Source organism: Salvelinus fontinalis, chromosome 36 (assembly GCF_029448725.1).
Source record: "Salvelinus fontinalis isolate EN_2023a chromosome 36, ASM2944872v1, whole genome shotgun sequence".
Lineage (NCBI taxonomy): Eukaryota > Metazoa > Chordata > Actinopteri > Salmoniformes > Salmonidae > Salvelinus > Salvelinus fontinalis.
The window spans coordinates 4,115,234-4,136,841 of record NC_074700.1 but is presented as its reverse complement, the minus strand read 5'-3'; the positions used below and the strand labels follow the sequence as shown (position 1 = coordinate 4,136,841).

The following is a 21,608-nucleotide window of genomic DNA, read 5'->3' as shown; positions in this document are numbered from 1 at the left end:
GCACAAAACTCCTTAGCTAGACGTAAAAGACTTGCTCTAGAATTTTTATTTTATTACGCAGCTTTATTGTTTTAGTTAGAACAATTTGAATGTAAATGGTGTATTAGACTGGAAAGATGTGCCATATTTTTTTCCCTTTTTCTTGTCACTCCACCACGTGGAGGTTCGTGCTCTCTGATTGGGTCAAAGTCATGTTGTCGGCCACTGCCGAACATTGTGTTTCTACTAGTAGAAACAGCAGGTTTGTCGGTACACAGCATCTATGTATTTTGTTCTAGCAAGAGAAGGAACAACTTCCTACTGTGATAACTACCTATAGGCGGTCAGATTCTCTGTGTGTTACATGATTTAGCAAACAAACGTTGAATTATGAACTTTGTCAATGTGTTTGTTAGCAAACAAACTCCAACATTGTTAATATGTTTGGAAATTAATAGTGTCATGCATGCACCAGGCACTTCTTAACCAACTGCCTGTGGTTAACAAGGTTAGAAAATGAGACACTGCATCACAGTGCTGAAGGCGTCACCACAGACCTGGGTTCGATCCCAGGCTGTATCACAACCGCCCATATTCGGGAGTCCCATAGGACGGCACACAATTGGCCCAGCGTCGTCCGGGTTAGGGGAGGGTTTGGCCTGGGGGGCTTTACTTGGCTCATCACGCTCTAGCGACTCCGTGTGGCTGGCTGGGCACCTGCAGGTTGACCCCGATTGTCAGTTGAATGGTGTTTCCTCCGAAACATTGCGGCTGGCTTCCGGGCAGGTGTTAAGAAGCGTTGTTTGGCGGGTAATGTTTCGGAGGATGCATGACTCGACCTTCGCCTCCGGAGCCCGTTGGGGAGTTGCAGTGATAAGACAAGATCGAAATTGGGGATAAAAAATAAATGTATTATGGGCAAAAAATCTAATTGCGATTTATATATATATTTTTTGGTACCAAATATTGTGATTTTACTTACGATTATATATCAAAACACTTGGGTAAACTGTTGGAATCATAAAATTAGAATGATCATTATATTTCTATGGTTGGAATACAGTGTGCATTTGGAATGCAGTTTTGTGTGGCATGACAACGAATGAAAAAGTAATGGAGGAGATGGTTGTGACAGAGTAGGAACCAAAGTTTGTAGAACCCTTTTAGATTCCATGTAGAACCCTCTGTGGAAACATGAATAGGTTCTTTCTTCTCAGCACATGAAATATTGCCTTCCAGTAACTTATCTCAACACACAGCAAGACCACAAGATATAACAGCAATTCATTACATAGACAGTCCAACCCACATAACCCACACAGAGAACCATATTGAGCTATTCCTCCAAGATAACATTTATGGTTTTTAACCACATTACTTAGCCTATATCTAGCCTTTTTTTTAATGGTTGATTGGCCTATAACTGGCCAATGCAAAAACGTATGTCCACATTTCTGTTTAATTTGTATGTGTGTGTCATATGTTGTGTTGGTGGTGATTATCACTATATGCAATTCCCCACAGCCTTACTGCATTCAGTTAGTTTCATAGTTGCTACTATGGACTCAATATTGCTTTGATCACTTGTAGCCTGCCTGTCTCTAATCATTCATACCAGACCGGTCTCTCTGTGAGCTGATTCTAGATCAGCTGTCTCTTGCAGCAATAGACCTGTCTTAAGTCATTCAAACCATATCTCTCTGCCTCTGCTCCATCTCTCTCTCTGCCTCTGCTCCATCTCTCTCTCTCTGCCTCTGCTCCATCTCTCTCTCTCTGCCTCTGCTCCATCTCTCTCTCTGCCTCTGCTCCATCTCTCTCTCTCTGCCTCTGCTCCATCTCTCTCTCTGCCTCTGCTCCATCTCTCTCTCTGCCTCTGCTCCATCTCTCTCTCTGCCTCTGCTCCATCTCTCTCTCTGCCTCTGCTCCATCTCTCTCTCTGCCCCTGCTCCATCTTTCTCTCTCTGTGACTCTCCCCCTCTGTCTGTCTGTGTGTGTGTGTGTGTGTGTGTGTGTGTGTGTGTGTGTGTGTGTGTGTGTGTGTGTACAAAACCCCTAAAAAGTTAGAAAAGAGTGAATGAATGTGTGTTGTGGAGCTTGCCCTGTGGGCTGAGCAGGGGCTCCGGAGGGGTTAGAATCGTTCTAAGGTCCTGTGACTGACAGGGGCCCTCAAAGTATTAGAATGTTAGGTACATTTAAAATTAAAATAAAAATGATTAACCTAAAACCATTAATATACTATATTATTTACAATGTACTAATAAAACTAGCGGTTTATTTTTCTTGTTTTTGGCAAAAACTAAACATCCAGAGCCCCCCCCCCCCCCCCCCTCTATTTCCATGAAATGGTTCGGTCCTGCCTCCTAACAAAGCGCGAATTGTACTCGCTAGCAGTGAAATGCAGGTGAGGAGTGCCGGTGGAGCATCATGTCTCAGCTTCCTAAAGAAAAATCTGACTTCCAAAAACGAAAAGAAAGAAAAGAATGACAGGAGAGAGAAAAGAACTGTCACCCAATATTTCACAAAGGAAGGTGGGCGTAGTCCGTGAGTGGTGGAAATTAACCTGTTAGCATAGTCCATAGTGAAAAAGGCTACTTTTGCTCCCCTAACATTAGTTACTTAATATCTTCACAGAAAATTGAGTGTTTACATTTCGCTTCAATTTTTGCCAACATTTAATCAACGCAGGCAAACTTTTAGCAAGCTATTCATACTAAATCAGTTGTTCCTGCACCATGCAGCTTCAGGCTCGGCAGCCCTGTCTCCCCATCCCCCTGAACCAGCCCTGTCTCCCAACTGAAGGCGGTGAGCAGCATTGTGTTGAATGACATGTCAGTTGGCATAATTGCAGGTACTGCAATGCATTGAGGACAGGAATGTGATTCTCCAGTCAGGAAAAATCTCACTTGACACCGAGGCAGCCTTAAAGGAAGAGATGCCGGCTCTTAGGAGAGACTCCCATCCATCTCTGTCTGAGGCAACACTGATTGCTACGCAAATGGATGTTGCACCTCAATTTAGCAAGGAACACAGCCGCCAGAGGAAAAGATTCCCTGATGAGACCTCTCAAGAGGAGACGGCTCAGGACAGTGCAGCAATGGTGTTTCGGAACACAGTGTTTTTTACTGCTATGGACAACATCATAAGTGACTTGGACACTAGGTTCCACACCACTGCAAAAAATTGTAGAATAATTTTCTGCTGTTCTGAAAGTTGGGCAGATTAGTGAGGATAAAGTCCCTTCTGTGTGCCAACCACTGATCATGAAGTATTCCAGAGATGTCACACCTGAGTTTCAACATGAAGTAAGACACCTGAACACTGTATATGTCGCCACTTTCCCCCCTAACTTGTCCCCTCTTGGTCTCCTGAATGCAATTTCTAAGCTGCAGCTGCAAAGCATTTTTGGAGAAGTGTGCGTTGCTTTACGTATATTTTGCACACTGCCTGTGACTGTTGCTGGTGGCGAGAGAGCTTCCAGTAAGCTAAAACTGATAAAAAATTAAATAATACAAATAAAATTGAGGTCCACTATGTCCCAGGACAGGCGTTGCAGTCTTGCCATGCTCTCCGTTGAAAGTCAGTTAGCTGGAAAGCTGGACTTCAAAGACTTGATCAGTGACTTTCTAGCGAGAAGGATCGGCGCTGGGCTCTTGGTGAGTGAGGCTGAGCAATTGCCAGTGATAACTGTTAAAATGGCATGGCTATGGATATACGACACACATGATGCCCACAGGCTGAGAACAAGAAATATCTCAAAGTAATGGCTGGATTGCCATCACATTTGTTGTGCACAATCAAGACCCCAAGTGGAAGAAACCTGTTGATTTGGTGACCTCTTGACCTTTCCTCTAGCGCCACCATCAGGCCTTTTCATTTCCATTTTGTTTTCCATTTCCACTTTTCCAGCTGCTTATTGTCTAGTTGGTATGTATACTTAGTTAAAATATCTGCTGCTGATTTTATTATTTTGTTATATCATTCCACAGGTGATAATGTTACTTTATTTTAATTGAAGAGGTTAATGTATATTTAAGTTATATTTATTTTAAGTTGTGCGGTTACAGCGGTTTAAGGTGTGCGGTTACAGCAATTGCGCAGGGTTGGTGGGGCCTCAATGTGATATCTTTTCATAGGGGCCCAAAATCCCCGGTGGCGCCCCTGGGGCTGAGACTGGATCTCTGGGTCCAGACTTCTCAAACGTCATTGTCACAACAACGCCTGTAGCCTGAGCATAGAAAGACGACAACCAGATCTCACATCACACTGAAAGTCATGCCCGGTGTCATTCAGGGTTCTCTGCAATGTCATAACTTCCATCCTGTATTTAGTCGATGTTAACTGCTTCAATTTGATTGAAGTCTATAACGATACAATGCGATATATATATATATATACCCACTGCATGAGATAACCAGTAATGATACCGACATGTGTTTTTCTTCTTGCAGTTTATTAGAGAAGACATGAAGCAACAGCAAACGAACAAACACAGTAACCTGCACAGAGAAGACCAACACATCACTGTGGAGGAGCTGTGGAAGGGCTGGAAAACCTCTGAAGGTAGGAGAGAGATGGAAGGGAGAGAAGGATGGAGGGAGGGTGAGAAAGGGAAAGGGAGAGAGCAAGAAATGGAGGGAAGTACTGTCGGGATTGGGATACTGGAGGGAGGTAGGGAAGAGAAATGGTAAATGGACATTGTGTAACTAACTTTTTCTCCCTGTCTCTCAATCCAATTTGCTTTATTGGCATGACTTAACAATGTACATATTGCCAAAGCGTACTTGAGATTTATAATATCAACATACAGTGCCAGTCGAAAGTTTGGACACACCTACTCATTCAATGTTTTTTCTTTATTTTTTACTAATTTCTACATTGCGGATAAAAAAAAAATCTTCAGTATTATTCTACAATGTAGAAAATAGTTAAAATTAAGAAAAATCCTGGATGAGTATGTGTCCAAACTTTTGACTGGTACTGTAATTAAAATAATAATAATTTAAATGATCAAAGGGACAACAGTAACAACAATAACCAAGGGTCAAAATGACCATACATTTAACAATGGCATGGCATAGAGCACGAGTGCAGGTTGGTTGGTCTGTAAGACACTGTCCCTCACTTTATGGAAGGCAGAAATATAGTGCCTTGCCAACCCACAGCTCCCTGCGTCCTCCCCCAACAGGACTCGTAGCCTATTCTCACCAGAGAGGTCTTTGAAACTTTGAATAAGGGTTTCAAATCTGGGGAAATGACACTCTAATTGTTTTATATATTTTTAAAACATTTTTGTCAGGAAATTCATCTCGCTCTCTCTCTCTCTGTAGTTCACAACTGGACAACAGATGACACGGTCCAGTGGCTTAGGGAGTCGGTGGAGCTGCCTCAGTATGAGAGGAACTTCAGAGACTTCCGGTTCAATGGAAACACTCTGCCTCGGTGAGTACGTTATCACACTACGTCTCAGTATACCCTCCAAATTGACTTGTGGTTCAAGGACGACACTAACATTTTACCAAGGCAGAGACAAGTGGCCCAGATCGAGACGCACGGTTGCAGCAGTGGACGTGTCAATTCAGGCTACACATTCGACTGAGGCGTTTACCTTTATGTTCATGTTCTTATATTTTATTATTTCATGTTGTCGTCGCGTTGTCGAGAAGGAGCCTGCAAGTAAGCGTTTAGTTGGCCAATGTATACCATACGACTTACATATGACTAATAAAACATGAAACGTGTACAGTAGTGACATTGTTATGACATTGTACAATCGTAGAATGTCATAACACTTTCAGCATTTTTAACAGATGTCTCTTTACGTTAATCAAATTGTGGGTGCACTGTTATTTTTTTGAGTGTACAAATGTGAGTGGGTAGCCAACAGGAGCGCCTTTTTTAAAGTGATTTTCTTGTTGTTGACAATCCGTTGAAAAACATCCACTGGTTGTGTTCATGTCACATGAAAAGGTAATACAGGATAAAAGTTATATGACAAATATTTCCTATGTTTACTAGGCCCATGGAGATCATACTAAATGGATAGGAATTCTATGATTAGAAGCACCCCCAAAAAATTGCATGCACAATGCTACTCAGACCAATGCTGCCGACTGCTGGATATGTGAGGTAGTGCAGGTGGAATGGGAAAGAAACTACCAAACGTGACACAGAGACACACGCACATGCACAAAGGCACGCTCAAACGCACACACACACCCACCCACCATGTACCCACTTCGACTGACACGAAATCTCCCTATCCATGTAGTCACATTAGTGCAATTTAGTGTACTTACACCCCAGTTTTTATCATGACCCTGAAGTCAGCAGGATATTTTGTTATATAAAGGTGTCACCTATTGACTTTAACTTGAAACCACCTGTTTAGTTGTCATCAATAAGAGTAAGAGAAGTTATATTAGAAGCTCTTTAGGATTGTGATTCACCGATAGCCGAACGTACACTACCGTTCAAAAGTTTGGGGTCACTTAGACATGTCCTTGTTTTCCATGAGAACATACATGAAATGAGTTGCAAAATGAAAAGGAAATATAGTCAAGACGTTGACAAGGTTATAAATAATTGTGTCCTTCAAACGTTTCGCTTTCGTCAAAGAATCCTCCATTTGCAGCAATTACAGCCTTGCAGACCTTTGGCATTCTAGTTGTCAGTTTGTTGAGGTAATCTGAAGAGATTTCACCCCATGCTTCCTGAAGCACCGCCCACAAGTTGGATTGTCTTGATGAGCACTTCTTACGTACCATACGGTCAAGCTGTTCCCACAACAAGCACTCCTCCAGCATTGTTTCATTTTTTCTGTCTCTCACGAATGTTCTTCTTTGTGATCCGAACACCTCAAACTTAGATTCGTCTGTCCATAACACTTTTTTCCAATCTTCCTCTATCCAGTGTCTATGTTCTTTTGCCCATATTAATCTTTTAGTTTATTGGCCAGTCTGAGATATGGCTTTTTCTTTGCAACTCTGCCTAGAAGGCCAGCATCCCGGAGTCGCCTTTGACGTTGAGACTGGTGTTTTGCAGGTACTATTTAATGTAGCTGCCAGTTGAGGACTTGTGAGGCGTCTGTTTCTCAAACTAGACACTAATGTACTTGTTCTCTTGCTCAATTGTGCACCGGGGCCTCCCACTCCTCTTTCTATTCTGGTTAGAGCCAGTTTGTGCTGTTCTGTGAAGGGAGTAGTACTCAGCGTTGTACGAGATCTTCAGTTTCTTGGTAATTTCTCGCATGGAATAGCCTTCATTTCTCAGAACAAGAATAGACTGACGAGTTTCAGAAGAAAGTTCTTTGTTTCTGGCCATTTTGAGCCTGTAATCGAACCCACAAATGCTGACGCTCCAGATACTCAACTGGTCTAAAGAAGCCCAGTTTTATTGCTTCTTTAATCAGAACAACAGTTTTCAGCTGCGCTAATGTCATTGCAAAAGTATTCTCTAATGATCAATTAGCCTTTTAAAATGATCAACTTGGATTAGCTAACACAACGCTTGCCATTGGAACACAGGGGTTGCTGCTAGTGGCTCTCTGTGCGCCTATGTAGCTATTCCATAAAAAAAATCAGCCGTTTCCAGCTACAATACTCATTTACAACATTAACAATGTCTATATCTGTATTTCTGATCAATTTGATGTTATTTTAGTGGAGTGTTTCTTTCAAAAAGAAGGACATTTCTAAGTGACCCCAAACTTTTGAACGGTAGTGCACGTGTGGGAATGAGTACACGGATAGAGGAAGGTGGAAGGGAGGGGGATGGAGGGATCTCTAGGGTGTCAGGGGTGTTGTGTTTCCTCCCTTACCCACGGGTGCTGACTCACGAAACGATGTCACAGCAGTGGATCGGGTGTCGCTGGCTGCCATGTTGTCTGATCCAGTTTTAAGATGGTGGCGGCGGTGGCACGAGTACACAGGCACATTCAGACACACACACACACACACACACACACCATATACCCACTTCATCTGACACAAAATCTCCCTACCCATGTAGTCACATTAGTGCAATTTAGTGTACTTACACCCCCGTTTTTATCATGACCCCGAAGTCAGCAGGATATTTTGTTATATAAAGGTGTCACCTATTGACTTTAACTTGAAACCACCTGTTTAGTTGTCATCAATAAGAGTTAGAGTAAGTTCTATTAGAAGCTCTTTAGGATTGAGATTCACTGCCAGTGGGACGTATGTATAGAATGAGTACATGGAAAGAATAGAGTGGGAGGGGGATAGAGGAGGGTAGAAGGGAGTTGAGGGGATGGTGGGGGTGTCTTGGGGGTCAGGGGTGTTGTGTTTCCCCCCCCACCCGTACCCGTGGGCACTGACTCATGAAACGATGTCACAGCAGTGGATCAGGTGTCGCTGACTGCCATGTTGTCTGAAACGAGTACACAGGCACGTTCAGACACTCACACACAGGCACACCAACGCCCATTTAACACATGAGACGGGAATACAGAAACACACACACGTCTGCTTACTTGGCCATGTATGCACGGTTGAACAAGTTCTCAAACAAAGAGTATAGTTCTTGTGAAAACATTCCCAACCCTCACCAATCCATTCTTTCTCTCTCTATTTCAGATTAGCGGCAAACGAACCGTCGTTTATGTCTGGTCAGCTAAAGATATTAGACCAGCGGCACAAACAGAAACTAAATCTTAAAGCCCTAGATGCTGTGCTCTTCGGCCCTCCCTTACGTAAGTATTTGTATTTATTATGGATCCCCGTTAGCTGCTGCCAAAGCAGCAGCTACTCTTCCTGGGGCCCAACCAAATTTAAGGCAGTTTATTCAATTTTAAAACATTACAATACATTCACAGATTTCACAACACACTGTGTGCCCTCAGTCCCCTACCACTACCACATATCTACAGTACTATATTCGTGTATGTATCGTGTGTGTGTGTGTGTGTGTGTGTGTGTGTGTGTGTGTGTGTGTGTGTGTGTGTGTGTGTGTGTGTGCGTGTGCGTGTGCGTGTGCGTGTGCGTGTGTCTGTGCCAATGTTTGTGTTGCTTCACAGTCCCCGCTGTTCTAGAAGAAGGTGTTTTTTTAATCAGTTTTTTTTTTAAATCAAATTTTACTGCTTGAGATGTTATAACCATGTATTGCTACCACTGTATCATCAAAGGTATTATCTAAGTGAGTTTCAGAGGTAGTCGGAATACTGATGTCGTCTGTTATTGACTTCATTGACCTTGTTTCTTAGGCTACATATGTTAACATGGGCTATTTTTAGCACTTTTCTGGGTTCCATGGTTGTTTTTAATGCTTTACTGGGAAGCGTATCAGAGGTAGACTTACTCGTGTTATTTACATTGGAGCTGATAGTGCAGGGTGAGCTGCATAAAGTGGTCTTCCTACTATTGCACACCGCCTCAGTGCTAAAAGTGTAACTCTGGTTTATAGGCTCATGATTACTGCTTACAATAGCTGTAGGATAAACAGATGTATTCGGTGCAATTAGGGGTACATCAATTAAATGACTTACATTGTGTTTGCCAATGCCCCTAAGATCATGCACATTTGATGCAGCATTATGACGACTCATTGTCACAATGGTAGGGATTAACTGAGCTGGTCTTGGGTCATTGATAAGTCAATGTTTCAACGCAGCCATGAAATGCGTGGACAGAGTCCAGGAGCCATGATGATTTGGATGGACTCCGTCATTCCTGTAGAGTATCTTCTGTTTCCAGAAGGTGTCAAAGTTATCTATAAAAGTGACTCCAGCAGAGCTACAGTAGTCTTTTAGCCACATGTATAATGCCCATTTTTTTGAGTCTTTTTATGGTAAAATCAGTTCGTTTAAAATCTATTTTCAAATGTTCCCGAGCTGGCCCTCCTGATGTCGTTCTACCCCACATGGACTACGACAGTGTCAGCTCCCGGCATCTGTGGTAGAACAGTCGGAAGCAGCCTTGTTATGTCCTGTACTCGTGCTCCTGGGTAGCACAGGGTTTTTGTCCTGGGGACCCGAGATGTTTCTCACCATAGAGCTGCCGATGATGACAGCTGGTGATGTTGAATGTGCCGGTCTTTCAGGCAGCCTCGCGGTCTGGTGAGCCCCGATGAGCTGAACCCGAAGGTAGAAGCCACCGGAGAGAGAGACAGAGCCAAGGACGAAGACGCAGGTTCCTCCGGATCCGATCTTGATTGGGAAGCCACCACGGACGAAGGCGTCGGAACCTCTGGATCCAAGCTGTTTCTGGTCTGTGTCAGTCCGGGCTCAACATCTCCATGGAGACCCCCCGTTGCCAGAGGAGGCCGCCTTGGATTTCCACGGCGAGTGACGTACCTCCATGGCTGGTTGGTTGGGTCGAGATCAGCTCCGTTCTCCAGGGAAGGGGGAGACCCCTTCGGGGATGGAACCCTGCCTAGCACCTGCCAATCAGCTGTGGAGAGCCGACACGGCGGCAAAACTTCCACCACACCAGAGCGGCGTCTGGCTACTGGGGTGGAAGAAACATAAAAAGTAGGTGGGTGTGGGTTCCCCAGTAGCTTATGTAGGTTAGCTACTTGCTTGCTAAGAGTAGCTACTTCGCTCTTGTAGTCCTCCGCAAGCAAGCAGTTGCTACATTGAAAGTCAACGCGGTCCACATTGTCCCGGAACAAAGCAAAGTAAACGCAGCTCCTGCAACGTTGGAAACGTTCAATAGAGGCCTCCATTTAAGACCGCCGAGCCAGCTAGGCTAGGTGGGCTTTCTCTCCCCCTATACGGAATCTGACAGGTTCCCGGGACGGATAGCAGCGTTCATAGCAATTTAGCCCAACAGAGCCGCAGGATTCAAAACAAAAAGTATATCAAATCACTGTCAGCTTTTAAACCGAGGTCTTTAGTTCAGGTTTCAGCGTTCGACAACAGGCATACGTCGTGCTCTGAAGTATGTGTGACTGTTTGGTGCCAGTATTTCTCAAACATCATGGAAATTATGAAAAAGTGAAGAGTTTATTTCCAAAGCGCTATATCCACCAATTTTCACGTTTGTTTTTTCATCGGAAATTACTGCTTCTGGGTACATTCATGTGTGTGTAAAATATTACTATTCTCAGATTTTTTATTCATAGATTTTAGATGTGTATGAAAATATATATTTTTTTGCTAAACGGATTGGTTCGATTGCAATAAACAGGCAGAACTTAGAACACAGTGGGCTCCATCATTCTTGAATGGAAGACGTTTGGAATCGCCAAGTCAATTCTTAGAGCTGGCCGCCCGGCCAAACTGAGCAATCAGGGAGAAGGGCCTTGGTCAGGGAGGTGACCAAGAACCCGATGGTCACTCTGACAGAGCTCCAGAGTTCCTCTGTGGATATGGGAGAACCTTCCAGAAGGACAACCATCTCTGAAGCACTCCACCAATCAGGCGTTTATGGTAGAGTGGCCAGACGGAAGCCACTCGTCAGTAAAAGGCACATGACAGCCCGCTTGGATTTTCCAAAAGGTACCTGAAGATTCTCTGGTCTGATGAAACCAAGATTGAACTCTTTGGCCTGAATTCCAAGCTCCATTTCTGGAAGTGACCTGGCACCGTACCTATGGTGAAGCCTGGTGGTGGCAGCATCATGCTGTGGGGATGTTTTTCAGCGGCAGGGACTGGGAGTCTAGTCAAGATCGGAGCAAAGTTCAGAGAGATCCTTGATGAAAACCTGCTCCAGAGTGCTCAGGATGTCAGACTGGGGCGAAGGTTCACCTTCCAACAGGACAACAAACCTAAGCACACAGCCAAGACAACGCAGGAGTGGCTTCGGGACTGATCTCTGAATGTCATTGAGGCCCAGCGAGAGCCCGGACTTGAACCTGATCAAACATCTCTGGAGAGACCTGAAAATAACTGTGCAGTGATGCTCCCCATCCAACCTGACAGAGCTTGAGAGGATCTGCAGAGAAGAATGGTAGAAACTCTCCAAATACAGGCGTGCCAAGCTAGTAGTGTTTTTGTCATTATGGGGTATTGTGTATAGATTGATGAGGAGAAAAAAACAATTAAATCAATGTTAGAATAAGGCTGTAACGTAACAAAATGTGCAACAGTCAAGGGGTCTGAATACTTTCTGAATGCATCTTAAAGCAAGAATCCTTAATTTAAACAATAACAAAGCAGGCACCCAACCTGTTTTAAATTTTTTTTTTAAATGAATCGTAGGAGCAAAAAATATTTCACTCTATTTGGAACGCTAAGCCAGACAAAATTAAACGTGCGTATTTATAAAATGAATATCAGTTTGTGGGCCATAATGATTAAATATTAAAGCATTAAACCTCTCACTAAAAGCTTCACTCATACATACTCATACATCACTCATACATTTGACTTAAATCTGAACTGGTTCTCTAGTGGATTATTAAGAAAGAACCATCCTTTGTTCAAAAATTGCCTTCATACAGATTACAACTTCCCATTTCCGATTTAATTGAAAATGAAACTTTTTTGTTCAAAGTATTTACTATTTTTGTTCAATGTATTTCTTATACAAGCCATACAAAGCTCGGTACTGTAGAAAATAGTAAAAATAAGGAAAAACCCTGGATTGAGTAGGTGTGTCCAAACTGTTGACTGGTACGGTACATACACTGGGTATTTGTGTGTATGTGTATATATACACAGTTGAAGTCGGAAGTTAACATGAACTTAGGTTGGGGTCATTAACTTGTTTTAGAACCACTCCACAAATTTCTTGTTAACAGACTATAGTTTTGGCACGTTGGTTAGGACATCTACTTTGTGCATGACACAAGTCATTTTTCCAACAATTGTTTACAGACAGATTATTTCACTTAATCACAATTCCAGTGGGTCAGAAGTTTACATACACTAAGTTGACTGTGCCTTTTAAACAGCTTGGAAAATTGCAGAAAATGATGTCATGGCTTGAGAAGCTTCTGATAGGCTAATGGACATCATTTGAGTCAATTGGAGGTGTACCTGTGGATGTATTTCAAGGTCTACCTTCAAACTCAGTGCCTCTTTGCTTGACATCATGGGAAAATCAAAAGAAATCAGCCAAGACCCAAAACATTGTAGACCTCCACAAGTCTGGTTCATCCTTGGGAGCAATTTCCAAACGCCTGAAGGTACCACCTTCATCTGTACAAACAATAATATGCAAGTATAAACACCATGGGACCACGCAGCCGTCATACTGCTCAGGAAGGAGACGAGTTCTGTCTCCTAGAGATGAACGTACTTTGGTGCGAAAAGTGCAAATCAATCCCAGAACAACAGCAAAGGGCCTTGTGAAGATGCTGGAGGAAATAGGTACAAAAGTATCTATATCCACAGTAAAACGAGTCCTATATCGACATAACCTGAAAGGCCACACAGCAAGGAAGAAGCCACTGCTCCGAAACTGCCATAAAAAAGCCAGACTACGGTTTGAAAAAGTACTTTTTGGAGAAATGTCCTCTGGTCTGATGAAACAAAAATAGAACTGTTTGGCCATAATGACCATCGTTATGTTTGGATGAAAAAGGGGGAGGCTGGCAGGCCGAAGAACACCATCCCTACCGCGAAGCACGGGGAACGCAGCATCATGTTGTGGGGGTGCTTTAGTGCAGGAGGGACTGGTGCACTTCACAAAACAAATGGTATCATAAGGAGGAAAATTATGTGGATATATTGAAGCAACATCTCAAGACATCAGTCAGGAAGTTAAAGCTTGGTCGCAAATGGGTCTTCCATATGGACAATGACCACAAGCGTACTTCCGAAGTTGTGGCAAAATGGCATAAGGACAACAAAGTCAAGGTATTGGAGTGGCCATCACAAAGCCCTGACCTTTGTGTGGGCAGAACTGAAAAAACGTGTGTGAGCAAGGAGGCCTACAAACCTGACTCGGTTACACCAGCTCTGTTAGGAGGAATGGGCCAAAATTCACCCAACTTATTGTGGGAAGCTTGTGGAAGGCTACCCAAAACATTTGACCCAAGTTTAACAATTTAAATGCAATGCTACCAAATACTAATTGAGTGTATGTAAACTTCTGACCCACTGGGAATGTGATGAAAGAAATAAAAGCTGAAATCATTCTCTCTACTATTATTCTGATATTTCACATTCTTAAAATAAAGTGGTGATCCTACCTGACCTAAGATGGAATTTTTACAAGGATTAAATGTCAGGAATTGTGAAACTGAGTTTAAATGTATTTGGCGAAGGTGTATGTAAACTTCCGACTTACAGTGTGCGTGTATATATATATATATTAATCTTAGCAAAAAAAGAAATGTCTTTCAACGATAAATCTTAAAAATCCAAATAACTTCACAGATCTTCATTGTAAAGGGTTTAAACACTGTTTCCCATGCTTGTTCAATGAACCATAAACAATTAATGAATATGCACCTGTGGAACGGTCGTTAAGACAGTTACAGCTTATAGACGGTAGGCAATTAAGGGAGACAGGACGAACAGCTGATCGTCCTCGCATTGGCAGACCATGTGTAACAACACTTGCACAGGATCGGTACATCCGAACATCACTCCTGCAGGACAGGTACAGGATGGCAACAACAACTGCCCGAGTTAAACCAGGAACGCACACTCCCTACATCAGTGCACAGACTGTCCGCAATAGGTTGAAAGAGGCTGGACTGTTGTAAGGCAAGTCCTCATCAGACATCACCGGCAACAACGTCGCCTATGGGCACAAACCCACCGTCGCTGGACCAGACAGGACTGGCAAAAAGTGCTCTTCACTGATGAGTCACGGTTTGTCTCACCAGAGGTGATGGTCGGATTTGCGTTTATTGTCGAAGGAATGAGCGTTACACCGAGGCCTGTACTCTGGAGCGGGATCGAATTGGAGGTGGAGGGTCCGTCATGGTCTGGGGCGGTGTGTCAAAGACCACATCTGGAACCTGTTGGTTTGGAGGGTGAGTGCTAGGGCTACCCCCCCACCCCCCCAGAAATGTCCGGGAACTTGCAGGTGTCTTGGTGGAAGAGTGGGGTAACATCTCACAGCAAGATCTGGCAAAGTCCATGAGGAGGCGATGCACTGCAGGACTTAATGCAGCTGGTGGCCACACCAGATGCTGACTGTTACTTTTGATTTTGACCCCCCCTTTGTTCGTGGACACATTCCATTTCTGTTAGTCACATGTCTGTGGAACTTGTTCAGTTCATGTCTTAGTTGTTGAATCTTGTTATGTTCAACCAAATATTTACACATGTTAAGTTTGCTGAAAATAAACGCAGTTGACAGTGAGAGGATGTTTATTTTTTGCTGAGCTTTATATAGTTAACAATTTTCTACATTGTAGAATAATAGTGAAGACATCAAAACTATGAAATAACACATATGGAAACATGTAGTAACTAAAAAAGTGTTTTAAAAAATCTAAATATAAGTTATTTGTGATTCTTGACAGTAGCCACCCTTTTCCATTATGATAGCTTTGCACACTCTTGGCATTCTCTCAACCAGCTTAATGAGGTAGACATCTGGAAAGCTTTTCAATTAACAGGTGTGCCTTGTTTATTTGTGGAATGTCTTTCCTCCTTAATGCGTTTAAGACAATCAGTTGTGACAAGGTAGGGGTGGTACACAGAAGATAGCCCTGTTTGGTGAAAGACCAAGACCATATTATTTCAAGCAAAGAGAAACGGCAGTTCATCATTACATGAATGTCAGTCAATCGGGAACTTTGAAAGTTTTTTCAAGTGCAGTCGCAAAAACCATCAAGCTCTATGAAGAAACTGGCTCTCATGAGGACCGCCACAGGAAAGAAAGACCCAGAGTTACCTCTGCTGCAGAGGATAAGTTACCAGCCTCACAGATAAATGCCTCAAATAAATGCCTCACAGAGTTCAAGTAACAGACACATCTCAACGTCAACTGTTCAGAGGAGGCTGCGTGAATCAGGCCTTCATGGTCGAATTGCTACAAAGAAACCACTACTAAAGGACACCAATAAGAAGAAGAGACTTGCTTGGGCTGAGAAATATGAGCAATGGACATTAGACCGGAGGAAATCTTTCCTTTGGTCTGATGAGTCCATATTTGACATTTTTGGTTCCAACCACTGTTTTTGTGAGACGCAGAGTAGGTGAACGGATGATCTCTGCATGTGTGGTTCCCACCGTGAAGCATGGAGGAGGTGTGATGGTGTGGGGGTGCTTTGCTGGTGACACTGTCAGTGATTTATTTAGAATTCAAGGCACACTTAACCAGCATGGCTACCACAGCATTCTGCAGCAATACGCCATCCCATCTGGTTTGCGCTTAGTGGGACTATCATTTGTTTTTCAACAGGACAATGACCCAAATCGCACCTCCAGGCTGTGTAAGGGCTATTTGACCAAGAAGGAGAGTGATGGGGTGCTGCATCAGATGACCTGGCCTACACAATCACTGGACCTCAACCCAATTGAGATGGTTTGGGATGAGTTGGACCGCGCGGAGTGAAGAAAAAGCAGCCAACAAGTGCTCAGCATATGTGGGAACGCCTTCAGGACTGTTGGAAAAGCATTCCAGGTGACTACCTCATGAAGCTGGTTGATAGAATGCCAAGAGCGTGCAAAGCTGTCAAGGCAAAGGGTGGCTACTTTGAAGAATCACAAATAATATATATTTGATGTTTTAACACTTTTTTGGTTACTACATGCTTCCATATGTGTTATTTCATTGTTTTGATGTCTTCACTATTATTCTGCAATGTAGAAAACAGTAAAAAAAAAAAAAAAAACTTGAATGAGTAGGTGTGTGTATATCAAAAAAGCTGCAAAACTAACTATGTGTCCTTTGTGTCCAAAGGTGGTGGTGGATGGGTAAAAAATAACAAATAAACTGAGGGATGGGTCTGGAGAAATGTAACCTCAAGTTCATAGACAGAGCTATGGATGCAAGGACTGACCATCCATGATATAAAAAATACAGTTTTATCCATGTTTTGAGGCTATACAGTGTTTGTTTGCATTTACATTGTTTACAAACATTGGAGTAAAACAAGCTTATGATTTGGGTTCTGACGGGGTATGACAGTTGAACTAAGCTCAGTTATATTCTGCAAGTATCATGGATATATATTAAACATAATTAGTAAAAAAATAAAAAAAGATTTAGCAATTTACATGAATTTGATGGTAATCTTGAAGTTAATTCAGAAGACCCGGGACATGCCCCTGGAAGTATGACGTAACTTGCCCAGGGTGTTTCCTCACTCACTTACTCCCCCTTCCCTCTCAGGTCCACAACACAACTGGATGAAGGACTTTGTGTTGATGGTATCTATAGTGATCGGGATGGGGGGCTGCTGGTTCGCCTACATCCAGAACAAGTCTTCCAAGGTGCACATGAGTCAGATGATGAAGGACTTGGAGAGCCTGCAGAGTGCTGAGCAGAGCCTCATGGATCTTCAGGGACGGTATGTAGCCTGATGCTGTTTATGAATGGTTTGTAAAAGGTGGTTTATAGTAAATTTACAAATGGTTTACCATTATTTTTTTTAATGGCATACACAGATTTAGTTGTCTATTGGCTCGAATGGCTCTGATGTTGTATGTTTGGTGTATGGTATGCAGTCTGAAGAATTATTAAGTTAAATTAATTTAGCTTAGTGATCACGTTATCTGAAAGGTTCTAACCCTGTCTCTCTCTCTCTCTCTCACCACTCTCCAGCCTCGAAAAGGCCCAGGAGGAGAACCGCACGGTGGCGGTGGAGAAGCAGAACCTGGAGCAGAAGATGAGGTATGAGATCAGTGGCGCCAAGAAGGAGTCGTACCGCCTCCGGGAGCTCCGCCAGGGGGCCGAGTGTGAGCTCAGCCGCCTCAAATATGCTGAGGAGGAGCTGGTGCAGGTAGGAACCATGGAGAGTGTGTTGCACATAATTAAGGTAGCAAAACTACCAGTAATTTACCAAAGTTACTGGAATTGTCAGCAATTTTGGTAAGTAACATGTAATTTATGGAAACTTTGGTAATTTATACTTTAATTATTTTAAGTTGATTTTATTTTCATCATATAAAATGTTTTTTTTCTTAATCATTACATCTGTGTCCATATTTTCCATGAGTTTGTAGTGAATAGAACATATGGTTCAAGAGCAAATAGAATAATTAATGAAAAAAAGACTTGAATCAACAATGACATCATTTGAAATTAACTCTGCAACTCCTCCAACTATTGACTTCTTCACAACTGCCACCAGTTTGGCCACAAAACATTTACAACAAAGACATATTGACATAGTAAATTAACTAAATGCGTGTACTATTATAAAGTATATTCCATGCTGAAACCCTCATTAACTGCCAACTGTATTCACCAAGTTGATGGGTTATATTTAGGCTAATGTTCTATTTTTCAAATTTATAACATCTTATTTTATTATTTGATATTTTACATGTTATGAAAATGACAAAAAATCCTTACGTTTTTAAAAATCTGGTTGTTTACTGGTACATTTCGTTACCGGTAACATTCCCTCCCATTGCAACCCTACAAAGAATACTGTCCCTTTGTTTAGCATCAAATCCCATCTCCCTGTGTCATGTGAAATACTGCCCCCTTGTGTAGCATACAGTACAATGCAGTCTCCATTCACAGTAAGATGAATGCAGTATAGAATTCAGGTCAAATGCATACCATACATAGAACACTATTCCTCTGTGTATAACATACTATTCCACAGTGAAGCATTTGTCACTGTTCCCCCGCGCATCGCATAATAACATCTCCTTATGTACTAGTCTCAGAAACCCAGACACTAGGCAACAGCAGTGACTAGGGTCTGGGATTAATGACGGAACCTTTTGGTAATTTTCCCGGGGAGCGTTCTCTTCAAACAGATAGCTGTACCAAAAAATCACGAGGCGGACATGCCAGAACGTCATGATTAACAAAGGTAGTTGATTAACAAAGGCAGTTGATGCAAACTAGCCACTTGCAAAATGCACTCATTAAAAATAACATCTGTGACCTCCATCTTGCTAGCTACGTGGGCAACAAGCAGATTAGGCATTGACTGAGTACCTCTATGCCAAACTAACATTGTTTTGGAACAAATGTGTAAGCCGGAACATTGCTACATTGTGGGAGGCAACCCATCTGTCTAGAGAGACTACTTATGTACAATACACTTTTACGCCAAGATGTCATATTATCCCATGCGTGTGCGACGCCTAAATGTCCCCCCCCCTCCTCCTGTCCCCAGGTGCGTATGGCCCTGAAGCGTGCGGAGAAGGAGATGCAGACAGAGTGGTCGGTCCCAGAGGCCCTGCAGATGTGGCTCCAACTCACCCACGAGGTGGAGGTCCAATATTACAACATCAAGAAACACAGCGCGGAGCTACAGCTCACTGTCGCCAAGGAAGAGGTAACTTCCTGGAGACCAAATGACATCGCTATGACATCACTTCCTAGGAGACAGTGTCAAGTTCAAGTAGGAGCAGGTTTTAGGGTGATTTTGGGGATGTAAATGGGTTGGTTCATTGGGTCGTGATTTTGTAAGTGAGTTGAGTTAAATGTTGAAGTGCAGTATGGAAAATAAGCATTTTGCACTTGTGTACTTGAAAATGTCTGTAAACATGCACAGACACATGCACACAGACACATAGAGGCAGACACACACACACACACATGCACACAGACACATAGAGACAGACACACACACACACACATGCACACAGACACATAGAGACAGACACACACACACACACAAAAACACAGCTAAGTTACTTTTTAATTCCATTGTTTGTTTTTGCCTTTTATAACTTTCAGTGAGAATGACTCATAAGGCAATTAACTGTGTAGCTGTGAAAGCACAAACACTGAGACACCGCAATATGTTGCTGTCATTAAAGTAGATAGATGTGGTCACATTTGACATCTTGGCCCAATTTGAGGACTTATTGATAAAACTAGTCTCTGTAGTATACTGCATTGTACAATACATGGCAGAATGTGTGTGGACACCTGCTCGTCGAACATCTCATTCCAAAATCATGGGCATCAATATGTACCCCCTTTGCTGTAATGACAGCCTCCACTCTTCTGGGAAGGCTTTCTACTAGCTGTTGGAGCATTGCTACGGGGACTTGCTTCCATTCAGCCACAAGAGCATTAGTGTGGTCGAGCACTGATGTTGGGCGAGTAGGTCCGGCTCGCAGTCGGCGTTCCAATTCATTCCAAAGGTGTTCAATGGTGTTGAGGTCAGGGCTCTGTACAGGCTAGTCAAGTTCTTCCACACCGATCTCAACAAATCTATTTTTTATTTTGTATATACCTTTTTTCTCCCGAATTTCGTGGTATCCAATTGGTAGTAGTTACAGTCTTGTCTCATCGCTGCATTTTCCGTACGGACTCGGGAGAGGCAAAGGTCGAGAGCCATGCGTCCTCCGAAACACAACCCAACTTGGCCGCACTGCTTCTTGACACAACGCACATCCAACCCGGAAGCCAGCCGCGCCAATGTGTCGGAGGAAACACCGTACACCTGGCGACCTGGTCAGCGTGAACTGCACCCGGCCCGCCACAGGAGTCGCTAGTGCGCGATGAGACAAGGATATCCCTACCGGCCAAACCCTCCCTAACCCGGACGACGCTGGGTCAATTGTGCGTCGCCCCATGGACCTCGGTCGGCTGCGACAGAGCCTGGGCTCGAACCCAGAATCTCTGATGGCCCAGCTAGCACTGCGATGCAGTGCCTTAGACCACTGCACCACCCGGGAGGCCCGACAAATAATTTCTGTATGGACCTTGCATTGTGCACAGGGGCATTGTCATGCTGAAACAGGAAAGGGCCTTCCCCAAACTGTTGCCACAAAGATGGAAGCACAGAATTGTCTAGAATGCCATTGAAACTGTAACATTAAGATTTCCCTTCACTGGAAGTAAGGAGCCCAGCCCGAACCATGAAAAGCAGCCCCAGATCATTATTTCTCCTCCACTAAACTTTACAGTTGGCACTATGCATTCGGGCAGGTAGCGCTCTCCTGGCATCCGCCAAACCCAGATTCGTGCGTCAGACTGCCAGATGGTGAAGCATGATTCATCACTCCAGAGAACGTGTTTTCACTGCTCTAGAATTCAATAACCGCAAAGCTTTACACAATTCCAACCGATGCTTGGCATTGTGCATGATAATCTTAAGCCATTTCATGAACTTCCAGACAAACAGTTCTTGTGCTGACGTTGCTTACAGAGGCAGTTTGGAACTCGGTAGTGAGTGTTGCAACCGTGGACAAATGATTTTTACGCGCTATGCACTCAGCGGTCCCGTTCTGTGAGCTTGTGTGGCTTACCACTTCGCGTCTGAGCCATTGTTGCTCCTAGACGTTTCCACTTCACAATAACAGCGTTTACAGTTGACTGGGGAAGCTCGAGCAAGGCCGAAATTTGACAAACTTGTTGGAAAGGTGGCATCCTATGACGGTGCCACGTTGAAAGTCACTGAGCTCTTCAGAAGGTTCATTCTACTGACAATGGTTTTCTATGGATATTACATGGCTGCATGCTTAATTTGATACACCTGTCAGAAACGGGTGTGGCTGAAATAGCCAAATCCACTAATTTGAAGGGGTGTCCACATACCTTTTGGCCATGTAGTGTATACCAGTGCATGTAGGATTGCCTGCATATCAGTCTGTTATTGCTCCAGCCAACAGATTGTGGTCT

The 21,608-nt window shown here is 43.3% G+C and overlaps 1 protein-coding gene across 1 annotated transcript in view; it reads left to right on the top strand.

The window, feature by feature from the left end:
- The window catches only part of LOC129835049 (stromal interaction molecule 2-like), an 86,340-nt gene that overhangs the window by 50,500 nt on the left and 14,232 nt on the right, over positions 1-21,608 (top strand). Inside the window, exons 3-8 of the mRNA XM_055900397.1 lie at positions 4,428-4,539; positions 5,307-5,418; positions 8,577-8,692; positions 17,181-17,358; positions 17,613-17,790; positions 19,147-19,308. Coding sequence (XP_055756372.1) covers positions 4,428-4,539; positions 5,307-5,418; positions 8,577-8,692; positions 17,181-17,358; positions 17,613-17,790; positions 19,147-19,308 — 858 coding nt within the window. The remainder of the gene's footprint in view (positions 1-4,427; positions 4,540-5,306; positions 5,419-8,576; positions 8,693-17,180; positions 17,359-17,612; positions 17,791-19,146; positions 19,309-21,608) is intronic.